Here is a 23,383-nt window from a genome sequence, read left to right as displayed (position 1 = left end):
AAGATTTTTGGTCCGTGCTCCAAAACTGAGAGTAAAAAGGAATTTAGGTTCTAAAACTTCACAGCCCTGCAAGGAACTCAGACATTCCTTCCCCACCCAACTCTTGGCATATTGAGCTGCAGCTTTGAATGGGCAGCCCACGTGTGGGGGTTGGGGGAAAGGTGACTCACTATTACTACTGGGAGGGAAGGGGGAGCCAGCGTTGGAAGAGGGTGAGTCACTCGGATGGGCACCAGCCTCAGCCCTTCCCCCCATTCCTGACCAGCTCTCTGGTCCTGCCTGGTCCTCTTTCTTGCTTTGCACCCACTTCCCCTCTCCACTCAGCCCTGCCCTTGGCCCACCCACTCTCATCCCTTGGCTCTGCACTCTATTCCAGAAGGCCTGAGGCAGTGGGAGCTAGCTTGGAGCTGAGAACACGGAGAATGAAGACGGGCGAACGCCAGGCAGACAGGGGTGATCAGGAGGGGGCGGGACCGGACCGCCACCGCACAGCGGTCCTGGCCCCTCCCCACTGCTACTGCTCCGCCTCCGCCCGTGCCCCTGTCCCTGCCCATGCCCCTGCCCCTTCCCCTGCCCCTACCGGCCTGTGACTGCCCCTTTAAGAGCAGTGGATCCTCCCCCCAGTAGAGGAGGACCTATTAGAGCCGCTGCCCCGGCGCCGGTGACTCAGTGTTCGCGGGATCGCCGCAGCTACCCCAGCCAACCCAGGTCCCGAGGTCTGACAGCGCCCGGCCCCGATCTCCACGCCTGCCAGGAGCCAGCCGCCCGGTGCGCTCCGCCCCTGAGCAGTCTCTGTCCTTCGGTCTGAACCCCGTGCCCTTCCCGGGACCCCTGCCCCGAGGGCAGCACTGCCAACCTGCCGGCCATGGAGACCCCGTCCCAGCGGCGCGCCACCCGCAGCGGGGCGCAGGCCAGCTCTACCCCGCTGTCGCCCACCCGCATCACCCGGCTGCAGGAGAAGGAGGACCTGCAAGAGCTCAACGACCGGTTGGCGGTCTACATCGATCGCGTGCGCTCGCTGGAGACGGAGAATGCCGGGCTGCGCCTTCGCATCACCGAGTCTGAAGAGGTGGTCAGCCGCGAGGTGTCCGGCATCAAGGCGGCCTACGAGGCCGAGCTCGGGGACGCCCGCAAGACCCTCGACTCGGTGGCCAAGGAGCGAGCCCGCCTACAGCTGGAGCTGAGCAAAGTACGCGAGGAGTTTAAGGAGCTCAAGGCGCGGTGAGTGGGGCCAGGTGGCGGTGTGCCTGGCGCGGGGTGGAGAGGGCGGGCGGGCCGCCGGGCGCCCAGGGCCGGTTCCAGAAAGGGAGCCGGAGGGCCCCCGGTAGCTGATAACTTAGCTGTATAGTCTCCTCCCTCTCCAGAACTGCCCCCAGCCTGTGACTGGCACGGCCAAGGGGAATTGTCAAGACGGGACCGAGAGGGGAGGGGTCTCTGGGAGAGGCTGGTTGGGGGTATCCTGGGCAAGTAAAGGCTGGTGACTAGGCGCCATTCTATCAGGATGAGAATTTAACAGCCATTCCGAGCCTGGGGAAAGGGCTAGAGGCAGGGCAAAACTGGCCCTGCCAGGTCTTGGAACTCTGGGCACCCAGCGGCACAGTGGAATGGGTGAAAGGGTCCTGTTATAACTTGCTTGGCACTGTGCCAACTTTATCCAAGCTGGCTCTGAACATATGATGCCCACTAGGACTGAATTCCAGGCTGGCATCTGTCCAGTGGTGCTGGAGAAGAGTTACCAAGGCAGGACAACCCCCCCTTGTCCTCTGCCAGGAGCATGGTGATGGCTCCTTTGGCATGACCTTTTCTTGGTTCTTTCTAAGGGGCGGGCAGCTTTCCCTCCCCCGTGAATGCCTGGGACCTCGCTGGGGCTCTGTCAGGCCCACCAGAAGATCACCAGGAGATCAGCTCCCCCGCAGCTCCCACAGCCCTTGGCCTGCCTGACCCAGGAATGCAAAGGAGGGAGGGAGACTGAGGGCAGAGGCTCCCAGCTCAGGAAGCTGTGTTATGCCCTGGTCTGGGGCATCCCCCTCACTTGGCCCTTTGCCTGGTGTCTTTCGAAGGCTGGGGGCTCTGTCTTTCCCTCCCTCTTTGGGGTGAGCCACTTTTATTTTTCCAACCAAGCTTAGAGCAGTCTTTGCTTTGGCTCATCCTCAACCTCTGACGTCTTGATCTTTGTCTTATTAAACTGCTGGAATACAGTGACATTTTTGAAATCCAGCCGTTGGAAGCTTTAGGCCACTCCTACTTCACCCATCCCTGCCCCACCCTACCCCACCCTATTTGACTCCACCTTCTTTTCTAAAAAGGCCTTTGGAAGCCTGGAAGTTTAGGCCTTCTTTCAGCCCTTAATAATTTGGCTTCCTTCTCCATGCGCCCCTTTCTTTGTAGATCCAAGCCAAAGAGTCCTGAAGGATCTTGGAGATCCTTAACAGACTGATGGCTTTAACATCTCCTCCTTCTCTTTCTTTGCATTACCTTTAAACTCATGCGGTTCCAGGAGCCCTTCTAGGTAACCATGGTCATTCTACCCTTAATAGCCCCAGGTGATCAATGGCAGATTCATCAGCCTTCTGAAGGATGGATGAAAGTTGTATGGGGAGATGGGGGTCAACCTTTATTTCTTCTGAAAGGGATCACCTGCTCTTTCCATTAGCGGTATAAACAAGTTAGCAAGAAAGGTAAGGAAGTCCCAGTGAGTTAGTGTTCTAAACTATTCTACTCAACTATCAACTCCCCCCTGCTCCCCATCTCTACAAAGGATATTCATAAAAGAGCTGGGAAAACAATGTGGGATGGGGGTCTGTGGAGTCTATAGCCCCTTGGTTGACCAGTCATGCCAGTCTGTTTTCTGGGCCTCCTGGTGCAGCTGTCCAGGCCTGGGACACCAGGCATGTGTGTATGTGTGCATGAGCACATGGGGTAGAAGTGGGGGTGATGTGTGTGTACTTGTTATATTTAGCAACCTGCTTCTATTCTTCCCCAACGATCTTAACTGGAGAGGCTGGGCTTCCGGAAAAGGGGGTGGGTTTGAACACCTGGATCTTGAAGGCTGGTGGGGGAGGGATAGAGAAGACTCAGGTTGGGGTGTCTGTCCTCCTAGGTCCACAGTAAGAGAAGCCAGGATTCTTGTTTGTTTTAGTATTGGTGGTGCTCAGACTGATGTGGAGAAATGGCTAGAATGAACAGTTTGGGGAAGGGAAAAAGACATTGTCCCAACTCCTCCCACCAAAGCCTGGAAAGAAGGTCTCTAGTTTAATGTTTAATTAGAACTCAGAGTTCAGGGTCAGACTTGGAGTTGGGATGCAGAGCTATCTGTGAGATTTTGTGACAATCCTTGGCTCAGCCTGGGTACCTCAACCACACCCAGGAATTTGGGGTCCCTTCTTGTCTAGTTATAATGTAATCCCAAAAAACCCACTTCCTGACAATATTATCAGACACTTGTATTCATATACTGTTTTGTACAACTACTTAGAGATAATAAAAAATTATTTAAAAAATCCTCCCTCCCTCCCTTTCGCTCCCTTTTCCTACCCCTTCCCTTCCCTTCCCTTCCCTTCCCTTCCTTCCTCTTTTCTTCCCTTCCTTCCTCTTTTCTTCCCTTCCCTTTCCTTCCCCTATCTTTCTCTTCCCCTTCTCTTTCCTTTCTTCTGGAACCCAAGGGATTTAGACACTTCAGTGTGGGGAGAATGGGAAGGTTGAAAGCATGAGGGAAGTCCCACCTGGGGTTCAGGTTTGGAGCTGGGCCTCACCACAGGCAGGACAGCTGTGTGAGTGACTCATGCGGTCTCCTCCTTCCTTTTATCCTGGTGGCTTTACAAGAGACCAAAGAGACAGGGTGGAGACCACAGATACCTTAAAAGGGAGGCATGGAGGCCTGAATGTCTGTATCTTCTGTCCCTCTTCTCACTGCAGTCCGAAGCTCTGTTTCCTGCTTCCTTCTGTAGAATCTCTGGTGTAGTCTGGAACCAGGGCTCTGGACAGGCATTGTGCACAAGTAAAAGAATACCAATTTGATTCTAGAGAATGGCTTGGGCTGCAGAATGGTGCCAGGGTCTATGCCTTTACAAACAGAACCACTGGAGGAAAGCTGAGTCAGAAATGGGGAGATCCCATGCCCTCAAAGCAGAAGCATCTCTTCCCCTCAGGAGGCCCTTATGCTGGACAACTTCCTGGATTGCCCGCCTTATTCAGCCCTCATGTAGACAGGCAAGAAAATGCAGGTGCAGATTCATGGAGGCTCTGATCAGAGCAGGAATAGCAAAGCTTGTCCCATGACATACAAGGGGTGATAAGTAAGGACTTGAGCTTTCTGACTTTCATTAAGCGCCTGGGGGTAAGGTAAGGAGGGGTGGCTGAGGCTTTGGGGCTCTGGTGCCTTAATGACACTTCTAATGTCAATGGCCTATTAACACTGATCAATAGCCTTTGCCCTAGTCTGTACCTACTCTTCTAGGCCATAAGTCATGAGATAAGAACTGTGGGAGACTGGGATTCAGGTCTTAAGATTGTCTTGGTTAAGGACATAGCCCAGCAGTAGAATGCCTGTCTAGCAAGTAGGGGTTAGGGGGTTTGTGGGGATGCCCTGTTCAATCAAACTCGAATACCATTAAACACACACACACACACACACACACACACACACACACACACACACACACACACACACACACAGAGAGCCTGGGCAAGAAGGTCTCTGAAACTTTCTGTGTGTGCGTGTGTGTGTGTCTGTCTATCTGTCTGTCTGTTTGTCTAAATCCTAAGGCTTGAATTCAGGGGCTGAGTGTTGTTCCAAGTTTGTCAAGACTCTTAGTCCACCATTTGGGCCACAGCTCCACTTCTGGCTTTTTTGGTAGTTAATTGGAGATAAGGGTCTCCTGGACTTTCTTGCCTAGACTGGCTTCGAATTGCTATCCTCAGATCTTACCTTTCTAATTAGCTAAGATTATGGGTTTGAGCCACCAATGTCCCCCTAAAACCCTATATCTTTAATTAATCACCAAAAAGCTGGAAGTGGATGTGTAGCTCAAGTGATAGAGTGCTTGCTCTGAGCAAAAAAAGCTAAGGAGCAGGGTGCCGTGGCTCATGCTTGTAATCCTAGCTACTCAGGAGGCTGAGATCTGAGGATCACAGTTCGAAGGCAGCTGGGGCAAGAAACTCTGTGAGACTCTTATCTCCAATAAGCCACTAAGAAAACCGGAAGTGGTGCTGTGGCTCAAGTGGTAGAGTGCTCGCCTTGAGCTGAAGAGCTGAGGGATAGCGCCCAGGCCCAGAGCTCAAAGCCCAACAAACAAACACTAAGGTACAAGCCAGGCGCCCATGGCTTATGCCTGTAATCCTAGTGACTCAGGAGGCTGAGATCTGAGGATCAGGGTTCAAAGCCAGTCCAGGCAAGGAAAGTCCGTGAGACTCTCATCTCCAATTAACCACCAGAAAACTGGAAGTGGAACTGTGGCTCACATGGTAGAGTGCTAGCCTTGAGCTGAAGGTCTCAGGACAGTGCCCAGGCCCAGAGTTCAAGCCCCACTACTGACCAAAAAAAAAGTGAAAGGACAGTGCCCACGCCCTGAGTTCAAGTTCCATTACCAGTTAAACAAAACAAAACTGTCATGAGAATTGCCTAGATTGGAAGGAGCCTGTGCCCTTTGGCGGAGCTTTTTGGTTAACGGCAGTGGGGCTTTTTTTTTTTGGGTCCGGTTGTGGGGCCTGAATTTTGGGCCTGGGCGCTGTCCCTCAGCTCTTCAGCTCAAGGCGAGCGCTCTACCACGTGAGCCACAGCTCCACGTCCAGCTTTCTTCTTTTTGCTTATGTGGTGCTGAGGAATCAAACCCAGGGCTTCATGCATGCAAGGCAAGCGCTCTACCGCTGAGCTACCTTCCCAGCCCCAGGCTTTTTGAGGATGCCTCCTGGTATTAACTCTCCTGCCTCCTTCACACCAGTCCATCTTGTCACTGAACGGAAAAAAAAAAAAGAAAAAAGAAAAAAGCTTAGGCCGGGAAGTCTTAAGGAATCCAAGGGAAGTCAGAGTCAAGCCTCACTAGGGCCCCCTAGTGTCTGTCCCTGCCCTTCAGGAGTATTGCTTGGGTGAGACCATTGCCTGTGCTAGTCTTGCCTCTGGTGATTTAACAGCACAGCGTAAAGGCTAAAGCCTGGGACAGCTGGGATGACAACTGCTAGGAGATGCCTTCATCCACCAACTGTGCCCTTTGCTCCCTTCTCCTCCCTCCTCTTTTGTAGCCCCTCACTACTTAGCAGCTGCAGAAGCCAAACCTGAGGTCTCAGAGGCCAGGACACAAGAGAGTTCTTTTCATCCTTTCTTCCTAGGCTCCCAGAAGTGTACTGAAAGGTGACATGGACCAAGCTCTAACATTCTTTGGAGACATTGTGAAAGTCGCAGGATCTTTTGTCCCTTAGTAAGAGTAAGCATGATTCACCAACAAAACAGTAGATTGTGTGAGTCAGTGTCCCTAGTTCCAGGCTTAGCTCTGTCACTAAATTGCTATATGGCCTTGAGCTAATAGCCTCCCCTGTCTGGATTTCCTGGGCCTTGGTGGCTCATGCTGTAATTCTAACTATTTCTGAGGCTGAAACCTGAGTTCAAAGCCAGCCTAGTCAGGAAAGACCATGAAACTCTTATCTCCAAGAAACTACCAAAAATGTAGAAATGACACTGTGGTAGAGCACTACCCTTGAGCACAAAAGCTAAGGGACAGCACCAAGGCCCTGAGTTCAAGCCAGACTGGCACAAAAAAAAGAAAGAAAAAGGAAAAAAAGACAACCTAGGCTGAATATCAAGACCCTATCTCAAAAATAGATAAATAATAAGAAAAGGAAGTTAAAGCAGAAGATCTCCAGAGATTCCTTAGTTTCCAAAGTAGTACAATAGTACAAAGTAGTACAGAGCAAGAAAAACAGACCTTCAAAATACTAAGGTATTAGTAGTAAACCTAAATATAATCAATGCAAATATAGTAGCCACTAGAATTCTCACTAGAATTATTTCCCACAGTGGTGGAATTAAAACCACTAGTGCTCAATTTTCCAAAGACAGAAACGGTTAATTATTGGGACATTACTCTCTTGGCATATGCTTTGTTTTTGTGGCTGGTAAGAAAGGACAAGTCTCTTTCAGTTGCCTCTCCTTTCCGGACAGTGCAAAGGGCTGTATCATGTAGCAGGACAGGGAGTATCAGCCCTGTAACAACTGACTGGCAGAGATTCCCTTGAGTTGGGGGCTGGAAGAGAGGCCCTAGAGGAAAACAGTACCTTGAGCTGGCCAGCTAAGAGCATATGTGACTAGAGACCACAAGCCTGGAGCCAGAGGGAGGTGCACAGCGACCTTGACTTGCCCATTTTCTACGTATATTGATTCCCTAACCTGAGGCTAGGCTATGAAGAGGTCTTGTCCCCTACCAGTCCCTTAAGAAAGAGGGCAGTTTGGGGGAAGGGGGGGGTCTCCCCTACTTGGTGGAGAGTCTAGCTGTGAGAGAGAAAGCCGGAATCCTGCATGCTGTAGCCAGGAATAATTCTGGCTAGGATCCCAGGCCCAGCATGGGAGCTGAGTCACGGTAGAGGGCAGAGTGCAGAGTGACCACAGACTCAAGGCTTGTCCAATCAGGAAGAGTTGACTGAAGGGTGGGCTTTCCTTGATAATTCATTCAGGTTACAGTAAGAGAGATCATAGAGTGTTTTTGGTGGAGGACAAGTGGTTTCCCTTTAGGGCTGGCATAGGGGAGCTAGAGACTATTCTGGCGGTGGGGTGGGTGAGGGGTCCATGCTCTGGGGCATGGCCAGGAGGTTATCAGGATAGAAAAGGCTTCTTCCATAAGCTCTTCCACTGCCACCCCTGCTGGCTGGGTGAGGTGGCTACATCTCCCCAGGCTTAGCTGGAATGCAGCGAGACCAGAACTTCTAGGCCCTCCCTCACTTCCTGTCCTGAGCTTGGGGTGTGGCTCCCATTCTCTCCTGGAGCTGTTGAAGCTAATAACTACATGCCACCAGATGGGAGGCTAATAAGTCCCAGGAAGGGATTGCTGAGTGAGCTTCTGGTGAGGATATCCTACCTTTTGGCCAGGGGCATTCCTTTCTCCCCAGTTAGGACTTCTTAAGCTATCCAGCTCCACCTTCCTGCTCATTTCTCTTTGGCCCACCCTTGCATTTTTGTGACAACGCAGGAATGATTTTTAGAGACCTGGACTAGTCAAATAGGAAGTAGACTTTGGCTGGGGACTCTGCAGAATGGAGTTGGTGAAGAGGCCCGCTGCCTATATACTCCTATATACTCCAGGACCCCTGTGCCCTAGCCTCTGGCTCTAGACTTCTCCACTGTACAATGCCACGTTGATACACCCAGCAGCTGTGACTCAGGCCTGGCCTCCTGCCAGATCCAGGGCTTCTGCTGGAGTTGTCTGAACATGTCAGCAGGCCTCCTAGCCCCCTCTGGGCACCATTGCCCCCTTCCACAGTCTCTCCCTCTGCAGGAATTAAGACTGGCTTTGTTTTAGGGAGGACAGCTGCGAGTCTGGCTGCTCTGGAAGGTGATCTGAGAGCCCTCAGACCCCAGGCATGGTTGGCGGGTGTCATGCTCAAGAGAGGCATGTGGAAACAGAGCCTTGCCAGCTGTAGGCCCATGTGCCTGTGTGGGGAACTTGGGAGTATCCATACAGGGCACCTGCCATGTGCTCTCCAAGTGGAAAACATTCAGAACTTCACAGAGTGAGGTTTGGGGAAGTCTCCAGAGGTTTCTAAGTCTCTGGAACGCTTGCTCTTCTCTGTTCCTGTTTTCAAAGTCTCCTTTCCAGAGCCAGTGCCTTGAATATCAGAGAGGGGAAGCTGGTTACCCACATTCTGCCCTTACCTGAAAGTGGTCACAGACCCACAGACCAGCCAAGAAACCAAGCACACAGTGATAGCACACAGTTGTGGATGTGTGTGATATTTGAGGGTGGACAGAAGTGTTGAATTCACTAGGCCTTTGTTACTTTGGAGTCTTCCAGCAAGGCAGAGATCGAGGCTTCTAACTAGGTCTGGCTGTTATTCTTGGCTTAGCTTGCCTGTTTTGAGCCTCTTTTTTTTTTTTTTAACACGAGAGCTTGCTATGTAGCCGGAGCTGACCTGGAACTCAGATTCTCCCACTTCACCTTTTTGAGTGCTGAGATTGCAGATGTGTGCCATCACACCCAACCATTTTTTCCCCTTTCCCCTTTCCTTTCCCCTTCCCTTTTCCATTCCTCCCCTCCCTTTCTTTTCTCTTGCTGAAGATTGAACACAGGGTCTCATACATTCTTTTGTTTTTTTTTAAATTTTTTTTTTTTGGGGGGGTTCCGGTCGTGGGGCCTGAACTCTGGGCCTGGGCGCTGTCCCTCAGCTCTTCAGCTCAAGGCTAGCGCTCTACCACTTGAGCCACAGCGCCACTTCCGGCTTTTTTCTTTTTGCTTATGTGGTGCTGAGGAATCGAACCCAGGGCCTCAGGCATGCAAGGCAAGCGCTCTACCACTGAGCCAACTTCCCAGCCCTTGGACCTAATACATTCTAAGTGTGTATTCTATCACTGAGATATACCACCACCTCTGCCTTTTATGTTCAGCCTGCTATGAATATTTCCAGGTAACCGGGTCAGCAGGTTTTTAGTATCTGAGTCTGCTCTTTCTCCAGGCCTTGGTTTCTTTATCTGTAAAATTACAGAAATTGGCCCCGGAGGAGGTCTCTATAGCAGCCCTGAGCATATGAACTATCACCTTGAAGGTATTCAGAGGAAATATGGAAAAAGCCTCAGACCCCATAGGTAAAACACTAGCTAAAAGAAGCAGGGAAAGCCTGAGTTCTGAGGTATGGAGAATGGGTATATAAGGAAGGAGGGAGGGAGAAAGTAGAGGGGGGAGTTGCTGAACAAAAAAATGAAGGGATGGATCAAATGTATAGTTATCTATAGTGAATATGCATTATAAAGGTCACATATACACACACATATATGTACTGGCATTTGAACTCTGGACTTTGAGCTCTTGCTTGTTCATGGCAAGAGCTCTACAACTTGAGCTATGCCTCCATTTTCAGCTTTTTGTTATTGTTAGAGGTAAGAGTCTGCTGGGCTGGCTTCAAACTGGGATTCTCAGCACATACAATTTTAAGTAAGAGGAAATTACTATATTTTTTTCTTGGGTGCTGGTCCTGGGGCTTGAACTCAAGGCTTGGGTGCCGTCCCTGATCTTTTGTTTTCAAGGCAAGCCCTTTACCACTTGAGCCACTTTTAGCTTTTGGCTGGTTAATTGGTGACAAGGGTCTCAAGGACTTTCCTGCCTGGGAGGCCTTTGATCTTAGCCTGTTAAGTAGCAAGAATAACAAGCAAGGGCCCCTGGTGTCTGGCCTTTTTTTTTTTTTTTTTTTTAAATACATGGTCTTCCTATGTAGCCAAGCCCAAGTATTCTCAAACTTTTTTTCCCCCTTTTATTTTTCTCCTGGAGACTGAATCCAGGACCTCCTTTTGGTTAGGCGTTTTACCACAGAACTACATACAACCCAGCCTCTCTCTTTAAACAGGATTCTCTTGCCTCAGTCTCCCTAGTGCTAAAATACCAACAACAGCAACAACCCAAACAGAAAACAACCACCACAACAACAAAACGCTTGCATTAGCACACACCAAACCAGAGGGTGATAGGAAGTTCTGGCGCTTAGGGTGATGGTCGAGGTCTATCCGGTCTATTTGGGAATTTGGGAGCCCCCCAGCTCTGCCCAGCCACAGGGGGCGCCCTTCCGCGTGAGGCAGGAAATACCCAGGGGCTCTGAGACCTTTGCCCTCCCCAGGTGACTGCGTGCCCAGCCATGGGGAACACTCCGAGCTGGTGAGGCCGGGCTACTGCGGGATGGGCGGTCTGGCCGGCCCGGCGAAACGGGTGCAAAGGAGCCTGTGCCGGGCGGGCTGGCTCTTTCCCCGCCCCTCGTCCATCTTCCCCTCCCACTTGTTATTTTTAGCTGGTCTGGAGGCTGTGGCGCCTTCCCTCTCCCAGGCCAGGAGAGGAAATACAGGCCTCTCCCGCCAGGCCTAGCACGTTGCTCCTGGCAACCAGGCCCAAACAGGCCTGCGGCCGCCTGCCTTCCATATCTGGCATCTGTGCTGGGTTAAGGAGGATGACTCAGTGGGCGGGGCAGAGCCCAGGCCTGGCAGGGTGCCCACCCAGCGTCTTTGTGGGCACTGGTGCCTTTCTTCCCCAAAGCAGCCTTGAAAGAAGCCGGGCTCCCTACTTGCCAGACTCAGCCCAGCAGATCTCAGCCTTGCTCTTCTTTGACTGCCACACTCGACCTTTATCTTCTTCTTTGTTGAGATCTGGTTGTGCTAGGCAGCCCAGGCTGGCTTGGAATTTGCTATCCTCCTGCCTCAGCCTTCTCTGAATGTTGGGACTACCTGCTTGGGTACATACTGCCATGCCCAGCTGCCTTATTTTTTTCCCCTTTTATTCCCCACCACCCCCTTTCAGCTATGGGACTTGCCAGGTTTGGGATGGGTTAAACAGGATGCCCTGCCCTTCTTGCTTCCAAAAGCATCTGGGATTCAGCCTCTCCTGTGCTTGGGGTACATGGAGGATGTGTGAGCAGGAAGAGCTGGCCCTCTGTAGCATGGCACCAGGCCTGGAGCAGGACTCAGCAAAGCAGGGTCTCCCCTGTGAGCACTAGAGGATTTCCCTACCCCTGCCCTGGTATTGTCTGTCTGAACATGAGTCACCTGAGGATCCCCAGGCCCCCACCCCTTCCTAGATCCTCTGGCCTGCCCCACCCTGTCAGCCCTGCCAAACCAGCACAGGGCCACAGTGCTGAGCATGTGTCCAGCTTCCCCCCATGCCACCCTCAGTGCTGCCTGGGCAGCCCCACTACTCAGGGGCTGAGTGCCAGCCAGTACCTGTTTTGGCCCTGCTAGGTATGAGCACCTCTCTTAAGAAGGAAATGGTGTTTGGTAGTGGCAGGACTTGGAAGGAGATAGGAGAGGCTAGGTTCTGCTTAGCCCAGTGGCTCCCTTGCCACAGTTTCAGAAGTCTGAGTCATGAGCCCATGGGTGATAGTGGCTTCTTCCCCACAGATTGTGTGTGGGGGGAGCTCCCCATTTCTGACTAAGGAAACCACAAAAGCTCTTGCTCACCTCCCTTTGCACATGGTGGCTCTCATCTGCAGGCTGTATCTTAGTCCTCTTAGTCTCTCTCCAATGCTAACCAAATGTCCAAGATGGAAAGAGAAACAGACCCCTTAATTTAGTTGGCGACTAATATATCATAGCATGTGTGGCACTGACACAGCATTGAACTCCAGTTCTGCTATCTACCTGCTGCAGTCCTTGGGTGAAGCTCACTTTCTGCCTTAGTTTCCACAGTTACATAGTAATTATACCCTCCGAGGGTGGCTGTAAAGATTAACTGAGTTGGCGCTATAATATTTAGAGCAATACCTGGTATATGATAAGCTCTAATAAGTGTTTGTTCTGACAATCATGCACCACATAATGGTGTTTTAGTTAACAACTCACCATATAGATTATAAAGAGTGGTTCTGCATTGTCCCATAGATTCTATCTGTTGTCTAGTGACAGCTGTCTGTTTGTGTAAGCACACTATGATCACATGATGACACAATCAACTAATGACACCTCTTAGGAGATAACTTCATTGTTAAGCAACACACGACTGTATATTATTACAATTACAAATACCACCAACTTTGGGAGTGGCAGAATGTAATGAGACAACCCTGTAGCCAAGTGCTTGTGTCTTACACATGTAATCCTAGCTACTTAGGAGGCTGAGATCTGGAGGATCACAGTTCAAAGCCAGAGAAGTCTCTAAGTAGATTATCTCCAAAAATAACCATCAAAGAGCCAGGTTGGAGGCATGGCTCAAGTGATAGTGGGAGAGCTGAACCAAGAGAATTTGAGGCTCCAAGTTCAAATCCTGATACCAGCAAAAAAATATAAAAAATATATGTACATATGCTGGACCATAAGATCCCAGAGGACAGATACTGTACATTTTAGGATCTACTGGATTTTATTGAGGAAACTATCACCAAAGAGAATCCTAGAATTTCCTTCACTGGTGGATGGGAAGGCAGGTTAGGGAGGAGATCCCCATAAGACTTGGTTCTTCCTTCTTGCCTCTATGTCTGGCTGGGCCGGGGAATGTGCTGCACAGGGTCTGTTCTCTTCAACCTCCTGACTTCTGCATTCTGTGTAGACATTGTGACTTAGGAAGGTAGTGAGGTAGATGCAGAGGAGTCCTAGATCAGTGACCAGAATAGACTGGGAACACTGCCTGCATGGGTTTGCAGCCCTTGACACAGGGCCATCTACCCTCTGTGCTTCGGTTTCCTTATCTGTAAATGGAGGAGGTCTAGAGAAGGGACTCTAGATCTCTAAATTCTGAGTCTACACACAGCCATCTGCAGTCCATTGGCCTTGAGGGTGGAGAGGCCTGTTTTGGGAAGCCTCTGCCAGTCTTGGAGTCAGTCCAGGAAGCTAAGAGTCTGTGTCTGCAGGGTCGCTTCACTTTACCAGCAGTTTTTCTTCATTTTGCCTCCTCCCCCTGCTGCTGCCTGAGCTTCGGAAAAGTTCTGAAGTCATGGAAAGTTGGGGCTGTGCTCCCAGCCAGGGGCTGGGCCGGATGGCAGCCAAAACCTGAGCTGGGTTTTTGACTTTATTTTTAGCTTTTCAGGCTGAGACGGAGGAGGGGAGACATCTGGTTCTGGAAGGGCTTCTTTTTCTGCAGGAGAAGCCACAGTGACAGACACAGTCACCTTAAGCAAATTGTCCGGAGGGGTGGATAGGCACATAGGCTGGGAAGCTCCCTTCCCCTGTTCCTCTGGGTGTCCCTCTACACACACCTCTCCAAACCAGTGAAGTCCAGTTGGCTCTGTGTAAAATCCCTGTGTAAGAGTCTAACCTTCTCTCTCTGGCTTCACGGGGAATAGCAGGGCCTCGTGGAGCTTAAGGCTTTTGCGATAGCAAAACATTGGTAGGACGAGGCTTCTCTTTCTAGGCGTGGATCTTTCCGGCCTGCCCACTTGGGGTTTTCCTTTTTCCTGCCTGCCCTGGTGAGCTTGTACTTGAGGAGGACTGGATGTGCTAGAGAAGGCAGCTGGAACCAGGCCCTTGGATCTTTCTCTGTGTCTACGGACTCTTTCACTGTATATTTGTGAAGCGATTGTAATGTTGGGAAAGTTCCTGAGGTCCCCCAAGGTTTTTGTTTTTTAGAGAATAGAGTGTCTCCTTCTCTCTCTCTCTCTCTCTCTCTCTCTCTCTCTCTCTCTTTTTCTTTTTCAGTTCACCAGCAAAAACAATCCAGAAGGCGAGGGAGGCAAAGGCAGTCTTTGTGGTGGGGTCCAGCTAAAGTTTTGCCTACTTAGAGGAACAAGGAAGCCCACGGACCTGGAGGTCTGAGGAGGCCTAAGGCAGGATCTGGAGGCCCAATAGCCACACCTGGAGCCAGTTGCAAGGCTTAAGGGTGATGGCTCAAGTTTAGACTTTTCTCAGGGCCCTAGTGGAGGCTGGAACCCCTCTGCTCTGCCCTGATAATATGATCTAGACTGGGTCCTAAGAAAGAAAGTTCAATACCATACCTCATGTCCTAGGTCTTCCTAAGCTCCAATCCCCTTTCCATAGGACAAGGACAGGGACCAGTACCTTTGGGACTCAAATGTTAGGGACTTCGTGGCTCTCAGGACTGAGAACCTAGTAGTCTGTTGTCCGTCTTCTCAGAGGGTGGGAAGCTTGGCTGAATGGAAAATGGGTGGAGTCCAGGGAGGAGAAAGTTAAGGCCCTGTGTGGGAAGGGGACTGGAGACAAAGGTGCCCCTGTCTCTTTTGGAGGGAATGGGAGGCGAGAGAGGGAGACATTCTTATCATGGGATCTAGCTTTGCCCTTGGCCCCAGGCAAGTTCCTGAGTTCTGAGTCATGGGAAGGGTGGAAAGCTAAGAAGGGGCTTTTGGGGGATCCTGGGAGCTAAACCCCAGACAAGCAGATGTGAAGAATGTAGTGCATGGATGCCCTCTCCTGGCAGTTAGGAGAACAGCAGTCATCCTCCATTGAACCTCGGGAACATGCACATCTCTGAAACCCATTCTTCCCTCTTTTCCTTAGCAATACCAAGAAGGAAGGTGACTTGCTGGCGGCCCAGGCCCGGCTCAAGGATCTGGAAGCTCTGCTCAACTCCAAGGAGGCAGCACTGAGCACTGCTCTCAGTGAGAAACGCACATTGGAGGGCGAGCTGCATGATCTGCGGGGACAGGTGGCCAAGGTAGGCTATCCTCTCCGGCATTCCCATGGTCCCAACCTGATGAATTACCCCGACAGCCTCTGGAGGTGCCTGGTCTGACCCTGTCACATAGTCCCAGAACCATATACCTATCCTTCTATCACTTTGCTCATCCTGACCATATCTCCCTCTTGGGCCACTTACAGAATCTATTTCAGAGTAATTTCCCTTTAACCTTGCACTGAACTGTGCCTGGCTTTCCCTCCCCTCCTGGCCTTCCTATGACAGTTTTCACCTCTGAAAGGAAAGGAAGAGTGGAGTACAAGTCCACAGCGGGGAAGTCTGGCTATGAAGGGAGATAATGGCTACGGATGGGGTATATGTTAATAATGCTTTGCATATGTATGACAGCCTTCACTTTCAAAACACTGTGTTCTCTCATTCCTCATGTTGCAAGCGAGGGCAACTGAAGAAGTTGGCTTATTCCCAGTTTCAGAACCTGGTCTGCTCAGAGGGAACTGGCAAGCTAAGCCTCTACCTCCCATGCCCTGCTCCCATAGTATATCATGAAGATCCCAGGAAAAACCCATCAGGCTGATTCTCTGTCCCTGCAGTCAGGACAGGGCCCCTCCCCTGGTCTCTGAAACCTCAGCCTGTTGAAGGCCTTCCCAGATCCCCTACCCCAACAGGTACATTTTGGTTCCTTTCCTCATGTTCCCATTTGTGCAGATTTTCTTCATGGCAACTTTTTTTTTGGTAGGTCATGGGGCTTGAACTCTGGGCTTGGGTGCTATCCCTCAGCTCTTCAGCTCAAGGCGAGCGCTCTACTGCTTGAGCCACAGCGCCACTTCCAGTTTTCTAGTGGTTTATTGGAGATAAGTGTCTCATGGACTTTCCTTGCCTGGGCTGGCTTTGAACCGTGATCCTCAGATCTCAGCCTCCTGAGTAGCTAGGATTACAGGTGTGAGCCACCAGCACCGGCTCTATGGCAACTACTGTATTATGCCAGGGCAGGGAAGCCTTATGATGGTGAGGGTTTATTTTTGGTTCTGCAGCACAGTACTGCCCCAGACTACTTAATGTGAATGAGTGGATGGCCTTACTTCCCTGGGCACCCATAGCCATCACTACCCCTGGACCTGTTAGTCAGGTAGAAAGGATTCCTGGGTACAGCCCCTGCTCAGCTTCCTTCCAGCTTATTCTTAGAAACCCTCTCCTTAACCTCTATCTACTTCCTCTCAGCTTGAGGCAGCCCTTGGTGAGGCCAAGAAGCAACTTCAGGATGAGATGCTGCGGCGGGTAGATGCTGAGAACAGATTGCAGACCCTGAAGGAGGAACTAGACTTCCAGAAGAACATCTACAGTGAGGTGAGGAGTGTGCTGTGCAGGCCAAAGGCTGGGATAGGTGGTTATTGACATCTGTTGTAGGGATAGGGATCAGCTAGCTGGGGATCAGAACTCATCTGCCTGAACCCCTGAACCTGTGTGAATGGAGTGAGGAATGGCCATCACCCAGGTTAAAGTGGGGCTGACAGGGTCTTGTGGGTAAGGTCAGGGGAGGAAGCTTGGCTTTCTGGATCTCAGCTATTAAGGAACCAGTTCTGACTTTGGTCTCTCTGTCCTTGCTTCTCCACTTCCAGGAGCTGCGGGAGACCAAGCGCCGCCATGAGACCCGGCTGGTGGAGATCGATAATGGGAAGCAGCGTGAGTTTGAGAGCCGGCTGGCAGATGCCCTGCAGGAGCTGCGGGCCCAGCATGAGGACCAGGTGGAACAGTACAAGAAGGAGTTGGAGAAGACTTATTCTGCCAAGGTGTTTGCTCGTCCCCATTTTCCTCCCTGCCACACTGGAATATGCCTTACTACCAGTCAGATGGTACCAGGCAGTGAGCTCATAGTGGCTGAGGTTCTGAGGTGCAGCACTGATGCTGTCCTCAGACAGACCCCCTTTCTTTCCATGTAGTCTTAACTTTGTGTGCTCCCTGCAGCTGGATAATGCCAGGCAGTCTGCAGAGAGGAACAGTAATCTCGTCGGAGCTGCCCATGAGGAGCTGCAGCAGTCCCGCATTCGCATCGACAGCCTTTCGGCCCAGCTCAGCCAGCTGCAGAAGCAGGTAAGCCCAGCTCACCCCTCCCACCAAGGGCCGCTGCTCTGGGTGGATATGGATGGATATGGAAGCCTCCTGAAGAGGAAAGGGGAAATGGAGGGACAGAACAGGCTCAAAGGACCACAGATGGGAGAGAGGGCTGGGGATTTAGAGCTTTGATTTTGTTTGAAATGGAGATTATTCACATCCTCCCTAACTCACAGACCTACCATAACACTGTGCACTGTGAGGTATTAAGAGCTTTGTGTTATTCCTATTTTATTATTCTAGCTGGCTATGTCTTGTGTGACAGGAGGAGATGGGGTCTAGCCGCAGAATGAGATTTCAGTTAGATATTGGCAAGGGCTTCCTGTTCACTGGCCACAGCCACATTAGAACCTGCTATGGGCTCTGATAAGAGCACGAAGATCTTGGAGCGGTCCAGGTGCTCCTATACCTTACCCACAATCCTCCATACTCTGGGCCCTTGGGTGCTCATTAGACCTTCACTCCCCTCTTCCCCCCACCCAGCTGGCAGCCAAGGAGGCTAAGCTTCGAGACCTGGAGGACTCACTGGCCCGGGAGCGGGACACTAGCCGACGGCTGTTGGCGGAGAAGGAGCGGGAGATGGCTGAAATGCGGGCCAGAATGCAGCAGCAGCTGGATGAGTATCAGGAGCTGCTAGACATCAAGCTGGCTCTGGACATGGAGATCCATGCTTACCGCAAGCTCCTGGAGGGCGAGGAGGAAAGGTGAGCTAGGAGGAGCTAGGAGGTTCTGACAGTGGCCTCTAGCCTCTGACTGACCTTGACTAAGCCCCCTGTCCTGTCTCCCCTCCCCAGGCTACGCCTGTCCCCCAGCCCTACTTCACAGCGCAGCCGTGGCCGCACCTCCTCCCACTCATCCCAGACTCAGGGTGGGAGCAGCGTCACTAAAAAACGCAAACTGGAGTCCACCGAGAGCCGCAGCAGCTTCTCCCAGCATGCTCGTACCAGTGGGCGTGTGGCTGTGGAGGAGGTGGATGAAGAGGGCAAGTTCGTGCGGCTGCGCAACAAGTCCAATGAGGTAGGCTCCTAGGTCAGGGTCTAATGGAACACAGCTGAGTTTCACTTCTAGCTCCTGAACTGGTTGGCTGTGAGACGTCGGCCAAGTAATTTAGCCTCAGCGAGCATTATTCTCCTCATCTGTAAAATGAGGATGACTAGCCGTCCCTAAGTATCTGAGATGTTAGGAAGATGAAAGACGAAAGTATCAGGGTAGTGGGGTGCTGGTGGCTCACACCTATAATCCTAGCTACTCAAGAGACTGAGGTCTGAGCATCATGGTTGAAATCTAGCCAGGACAGGAAAGTCTGTAAGATTCTTATCTCCATTTAACTGCCAAAAGGATCCAGAAGAGGAACTGTGACTCAAGTGGTATAGAGCTAGCCTTGAGTGGAAAAAAAAAATAAACTCGGGAGACAGTGCCTGAGCCCCTAAACAAGCCCCATACACAATCAGCGTATGGCATAGACCAAGCGTCCATGAACATAGCTGTTAGCCTTGAGGGGGAAGGACAATCATGGGTGGGGGCAGCTGGTGGAGGAGAAGCCATTAAACGTGGCAAGTCTGCTCTGGCTTTCTAATTATCATCATCATCATCATCATCATCATCATCATCATCATCATCATCATCATCATCATCATCGTCAGTTGCAGGACTTGAATTCAAGGCCTGCATGCTGTCTCAGAGCTCTTTTGCTCAAGGCTCATGTTCTGGCACTTCCAGTTCTACTTCCAGTTTGGGGGTATTAATGAGAGATAAGAGTCTCATGGACCTTTCTGCCTATGCTGACTTCAAATCTAGATCTTCAGATCTCAGCTTCCTGAGTAGCTAGGATTATAGGTGTGAGCCACCAGTGCTTAGCTATTATTATTATTATTATTATTATTAATTTATTAATTAATTTATTTTTTGGGTCCGATCGTGGGGCCTGAATTCTAGGCTTGGGCGCTGTCCCTCAGCTCTTCAGCTCAAGGCTAGCGCTCTACCACTTGAGCCATAGCGCCACTTCCGGCTTTTTTCTTTTTGCTTATGTGGTGCTGAGGAATTGAACCCAGGGCCTCAAGCATGCAAGGCAAGCGCTCTACCACTGAGCCACCTTCTTAGCCCGCTATTATTATTACTTTGTGATGGGGGTAGCACCAAGAGGCCCAGGCTGATTCTGAACTCCTCAGCTTTCCAAGCATCTGGGACTACAGGAGTAAATCACAATACTCAACCTACCTTGGCAATTGAGATGAACTTAAGAGCTGATTTGATCCACCCTCTTTTTCTTTCCTCCAACTTCCTGGCAGGACCAGTCCATGGGCAACTGGCAGATAAAGCGCCAGAATGGAGATGATCCTTTGCTGACTTACCGCTTTCCACCAAAGTTCACTCTGAAAGCTGGGCAGGTGGTGACGGTGAGTGGTAGGATGCTCAGGATTCTGGGGTGACCTTTGGAGTGGACTTAGGGATGGATTGGGTTAGGACAGAGACACTGAAATGAGCAACCTTCTCTAATCGTCTTTCTTCAGATCTGGGCTTCAGGAGCTGGGGCCACTCATAGCCCTCCTACTGACCTGGTATGGAAGGCGCAGAATACCTGGGGCTGTGGGAACAGTCTACGCACAGCTCTCATCAACTCCACTGGGGAAGTGAGTATGCTGTCCCTGGCCTCTTGTTGGGCAAAGCTCCCTTTCGTGGCCAAAAACTGGAGCAAGCTACCAACTCAAGTGTCATTTTCCCTGAGCTCTCTGTGTAGGTGGGATTCCCCCATCATCTCCAGTGAGCTAACCAAAACCAAAACCAAAATCCCCCCCCAGACTCTCCCAGGAGTAAGTTAGCCAGTGAGCGTTGTTAAGAGATAGAGCCATGCAAGCAAGTTCCATAGCTTTAGTACCACAGACGACAGAATGAGCAGCAGGCTCTCCAAGACAGGCCACACAGAAAGGTACCAGGTGAACAAGATGGAGAAACATGCTGCATATCCCTTCCCAGACCTCACCCCCAACCCTCAGGCCTAATTGTCCATTGTCCCTGCAGGAGGTGGCCATGCGCAAGCTGGTGCGCTCAGTGACTGTGGTTGAGGATGACGAGGATGAGGATGGAGATGACCTGCTCCATCATCACCATGTGAGTGGCAGCCGCCGCTGAGGCTCAGCCTGCAGCGGGAAACCCAGCCAGGCCTGAGCTAGCCTTCCCTGCCTTCCATGCCAAAGTCTTTTCATTATTAAAGAATGTTTTGGAACTTCACTTGCTGCCTTGGCCTTTCTTCTCTCTCCTCCCTATACCTTGAACAGGGAACCCAGGTGTCTGGGTTCCCTTCTCTGGTAAGGAGGGGAGTGGAACTATTCCCACAGGAGCAATGAACAAGGGTTTAGATTTGTCTCCTGGGAAGGGGGGACGGGAGGACAGAGGAGGGGCACCCAAGCCCCGCCTCTCTCCCCCAGTCCTGTTGCATGCATTTCCTTGGCCCCTCCCATAGTCCTGTTGCATGCCAATCTCTTCATTTCACTCCTTGGACCTGGGACAATGTCTTCTTTCATTCCCTTTCCCTTCTCAAGTTAATTTTGCATGTCTGCTGTCCTGTAAGCTTGCTCTCCCCCACTTTCCTCTTAAGCTTAGATGATTTAAAATTGAATCAAAGTGACATCTTTTTGTTCCTAAGTCTTCCTGACCATTCTTGCCTTCCATGTCCTTCCTCCCAGCCTCTGCCCACCCCCCCCTCCCCCCAGTCTCCATTGCCCAATGGTTTCCCTGGGTGCAGAACTCCAACTTCCTGCCCAGTGGCTGGGAGCCTCCACAGCCTAGTCCCTGGGAGTCAGTCCCAGACTCGCTGTTCCGCCTGAGCCTTGTCTTCCTCCCCAGGGCTCTCACTGCAGCTCGGGGGATCCTGCCGAGTACAACCTGCGCTCACGCACCGTGCTGTGCGGGACTTGTGGGCAGCCTGCCGACAAGGCATCTGCCAGCGGCTCAGGAGCCCAGGTGGGCGGATCCATCTCCTCTGGCTCTTCAGCCTCCAGTGTCACGGTCACTCGCAGCTACCGCAGTGTGGGGGGCAGTGGGGGTGGCAGCTTCGGGGACAACTTGGTCACCCGCTCCTACCTCCTGGGCAACTCCAGCCCCCGAACCCAGGTGAGTCATCTCAGTTGCCTCCACCTCCTCTAGGCAGAATCCTGGTCATTGAACATTAGGACAAGTGGCCTCTGGTGGGGAGTGCCTTCTCTTCCGCAGCCCGGAGGAGTGGGAGCCTTCACCCCTGCAGCCAGAGTCCGGGGCATCTCACTCTTGAATCCTGTCTCTCCTGTCTGAGCCCCCAGACTGGAGTGCAGGGCTAGAGTGTGAGGGATGAGGAGAGGACACCCCCCTCTTGGGATGAGGGAGGGAGAGGATGGACCCAGGTGCTGAAGCTCACGCCTCTCCCCTCTTTTCTCTCTTAGAACCCCCAGAACTGCAGCATCATGTAATCTGGGACCTGCTAGGCAGGGGTAGGGATGGAAGCTACTTGTTTCCTCTTTACCTCATGCCTACCCCCTGCCCAACGCCTCATGGGAGCAGGCTTGAAGCCAAAGAAAAATATCCCCTTTGGTTTTCTTCTATATATTTTTTTTTTTTTCTAAGAGAAGTTATTTTCTACAGTGGTTTTATACTGAAGGAAAAACACAGCAAAAAAAAAAAAAGCGCCTCTATCTTAATGCTAATTTCTCCCCCTTCCTTTCCCTGATTCTGGGGGAAACTCTACATCTGCCTTAAAACCAAAGAGGGCTTCCTCTAGGAGCCAAGGGAAAGGGGTGCTTTTACAGAGCTTAGTTTCTGCTTTATTGCCCTGGCTGCTGCCCCCCGCCCTGGGGATCCTGAGACATGGTGCCTAAGAGGCAGGATGGAATTGTCTCCACCAGCCTCCTGCAGACAGCTGGCTCACTGCCAGACCAGCCTCCAAAGGAAGAACCGCTGAGCTAGGCCCAAGGGCCTGGTCTCCTCCAGGTTCTGCTTTACCTGGCTGAGGCTCCTGCCCTGCCCTGTCCCCAGTCCCCACCCTTTCCCCTGACCCCGGGGCAAGTCCATTCTCCCAGGTACAAGCTGCACTTGCTTTTTCTGTATTTTATTTAGACAAGAGATGGGAATTGAGATGGGAGGTAGAAAAAAGGGGAATGAAAGAAGGAGGGAAGCCTGCCTTCTCCCAGCTTTAGAGTCCCAGTGGCTCTGTCCAGGCACTGGAGGTCAAAGTCAAGTGGGGTGCGGAGAGGAGAAAGAGGAAGACTATTGGAAAGTGCGAGACCATGCTGGAGCCCCACTGAAGGAAGAGGAGGAAGGTGAGAGAAGTAGAGGGCTATGGCAGTAGTTAGTTAACCTGGCAAACACTAAGGAGCCTCCTGCCTCCCCACTTCCCATCTGCATTCCTTTTCCCCTCCCCAAATCAATACACTAGTTGTTTCTATTCCCGGCTCTGTGGTGTCTGTTTGTTGATGGGCGTCTCCATGTGTCCCGAGGGGGGGACACACATACACAAATGCCGCATGGTCACCTCATCTTCATGCTCATTGCTGACTAGCTGCTCCCTGCTTCACAATGCATGTTTGGTACTCTCTGGGCTGACGGGAGAGGACTGCCATGTGAATTTCCCATACACTGGAGGCAGAGTTGAGGAGAACATTTCCTTCCTAACCTCCAACCAGGGAGCACTTTCAAAATGGGAGTCCCTGCCTGAGCATGAATATAAAGACATGATATAGACCCAATCTGAGAATGGCGTCATTCAGAACCTAGGCAAGGATGGATGAAGAAGACAGCAAAGGGGGCAGGCAGAAAGTAGAGCTTACTTTGCAAAGGCAGTTAATGTCCCTTTGCACCAACTTATGCTTGGCTTGAGGGAAAGGGAAATGAGCAAGACAACACATTGCGTGTCCTCAGGGAAGTTCCAGTGGGAGTTGGAAGACGCACTGCTGGGACAAAGGGATGTGCCAGGAAAAGTAGAAGCCTCTGGAGCAGATGGCTTATGGCCTCCTGGTATGAGGAACCGACCCAAGGGAAGCTTCCTACTA

At 51.4% G+C, this 23,383-nt stretch overlaps 1 protein-coding gene across 1 annotated transcript; it reads left to right on the top strand.

The window, feature by feature from the left end:
• The first annotated feature begins 622 nt into the window (after window positions 1-622).
• Window positions 623-22,779, top strand: Lmna (lamin A/C). Its single transcript, XM_042681662.1, has 12 exons — window positions 623-1,221; window positions 15,119-15,275; window positions 16,476-16,601; window positions 16,874-17,044; window positions 17,220-17,345; window positions 17,850-18,070; window positions 18,161-18,383; window positions 19,655-19,762; window positions 19,877-19,996; window positions 20,385-20,474; window positions 21,210-21,476; window positions 21,782-22,779. The coding sequence occupies exons 1-12, from the start codon at window positions 866-868 to the stop codon at window positions 21,806-21,808; spliced, it is 1,992 nt and encodes a 663-aa protein (XP_042537596.1). The 5' UTR covers window positions 623-865; the 3' UTR covers window positions 21,809-22,779.
• The last annotated feature ends 604 nt before the right edge of the window (window positions 22,780-23,383 follow it).

The sequence above is a fragment of the Dipodomys spectabilis genome, unplaced genomic scaffold (assembly GCF_019054845.1).
Source record: "Dipodomys spectabilis isolate Male_0828 unplaced genomic scaffold, ASM1905484v1 ptg000069l, whole genome shotgun sequence".
NCBI lineage: Eukaryota > Metazoa > Chordata > Mammalia > Rodentia > Heteromyidae > Dipodomys > Dipodomys spectabilis.
Note: the sequence above shows the minus strand (reverse complement) of the source record. Positions and strands in the feature narration are given on the sequence as shown.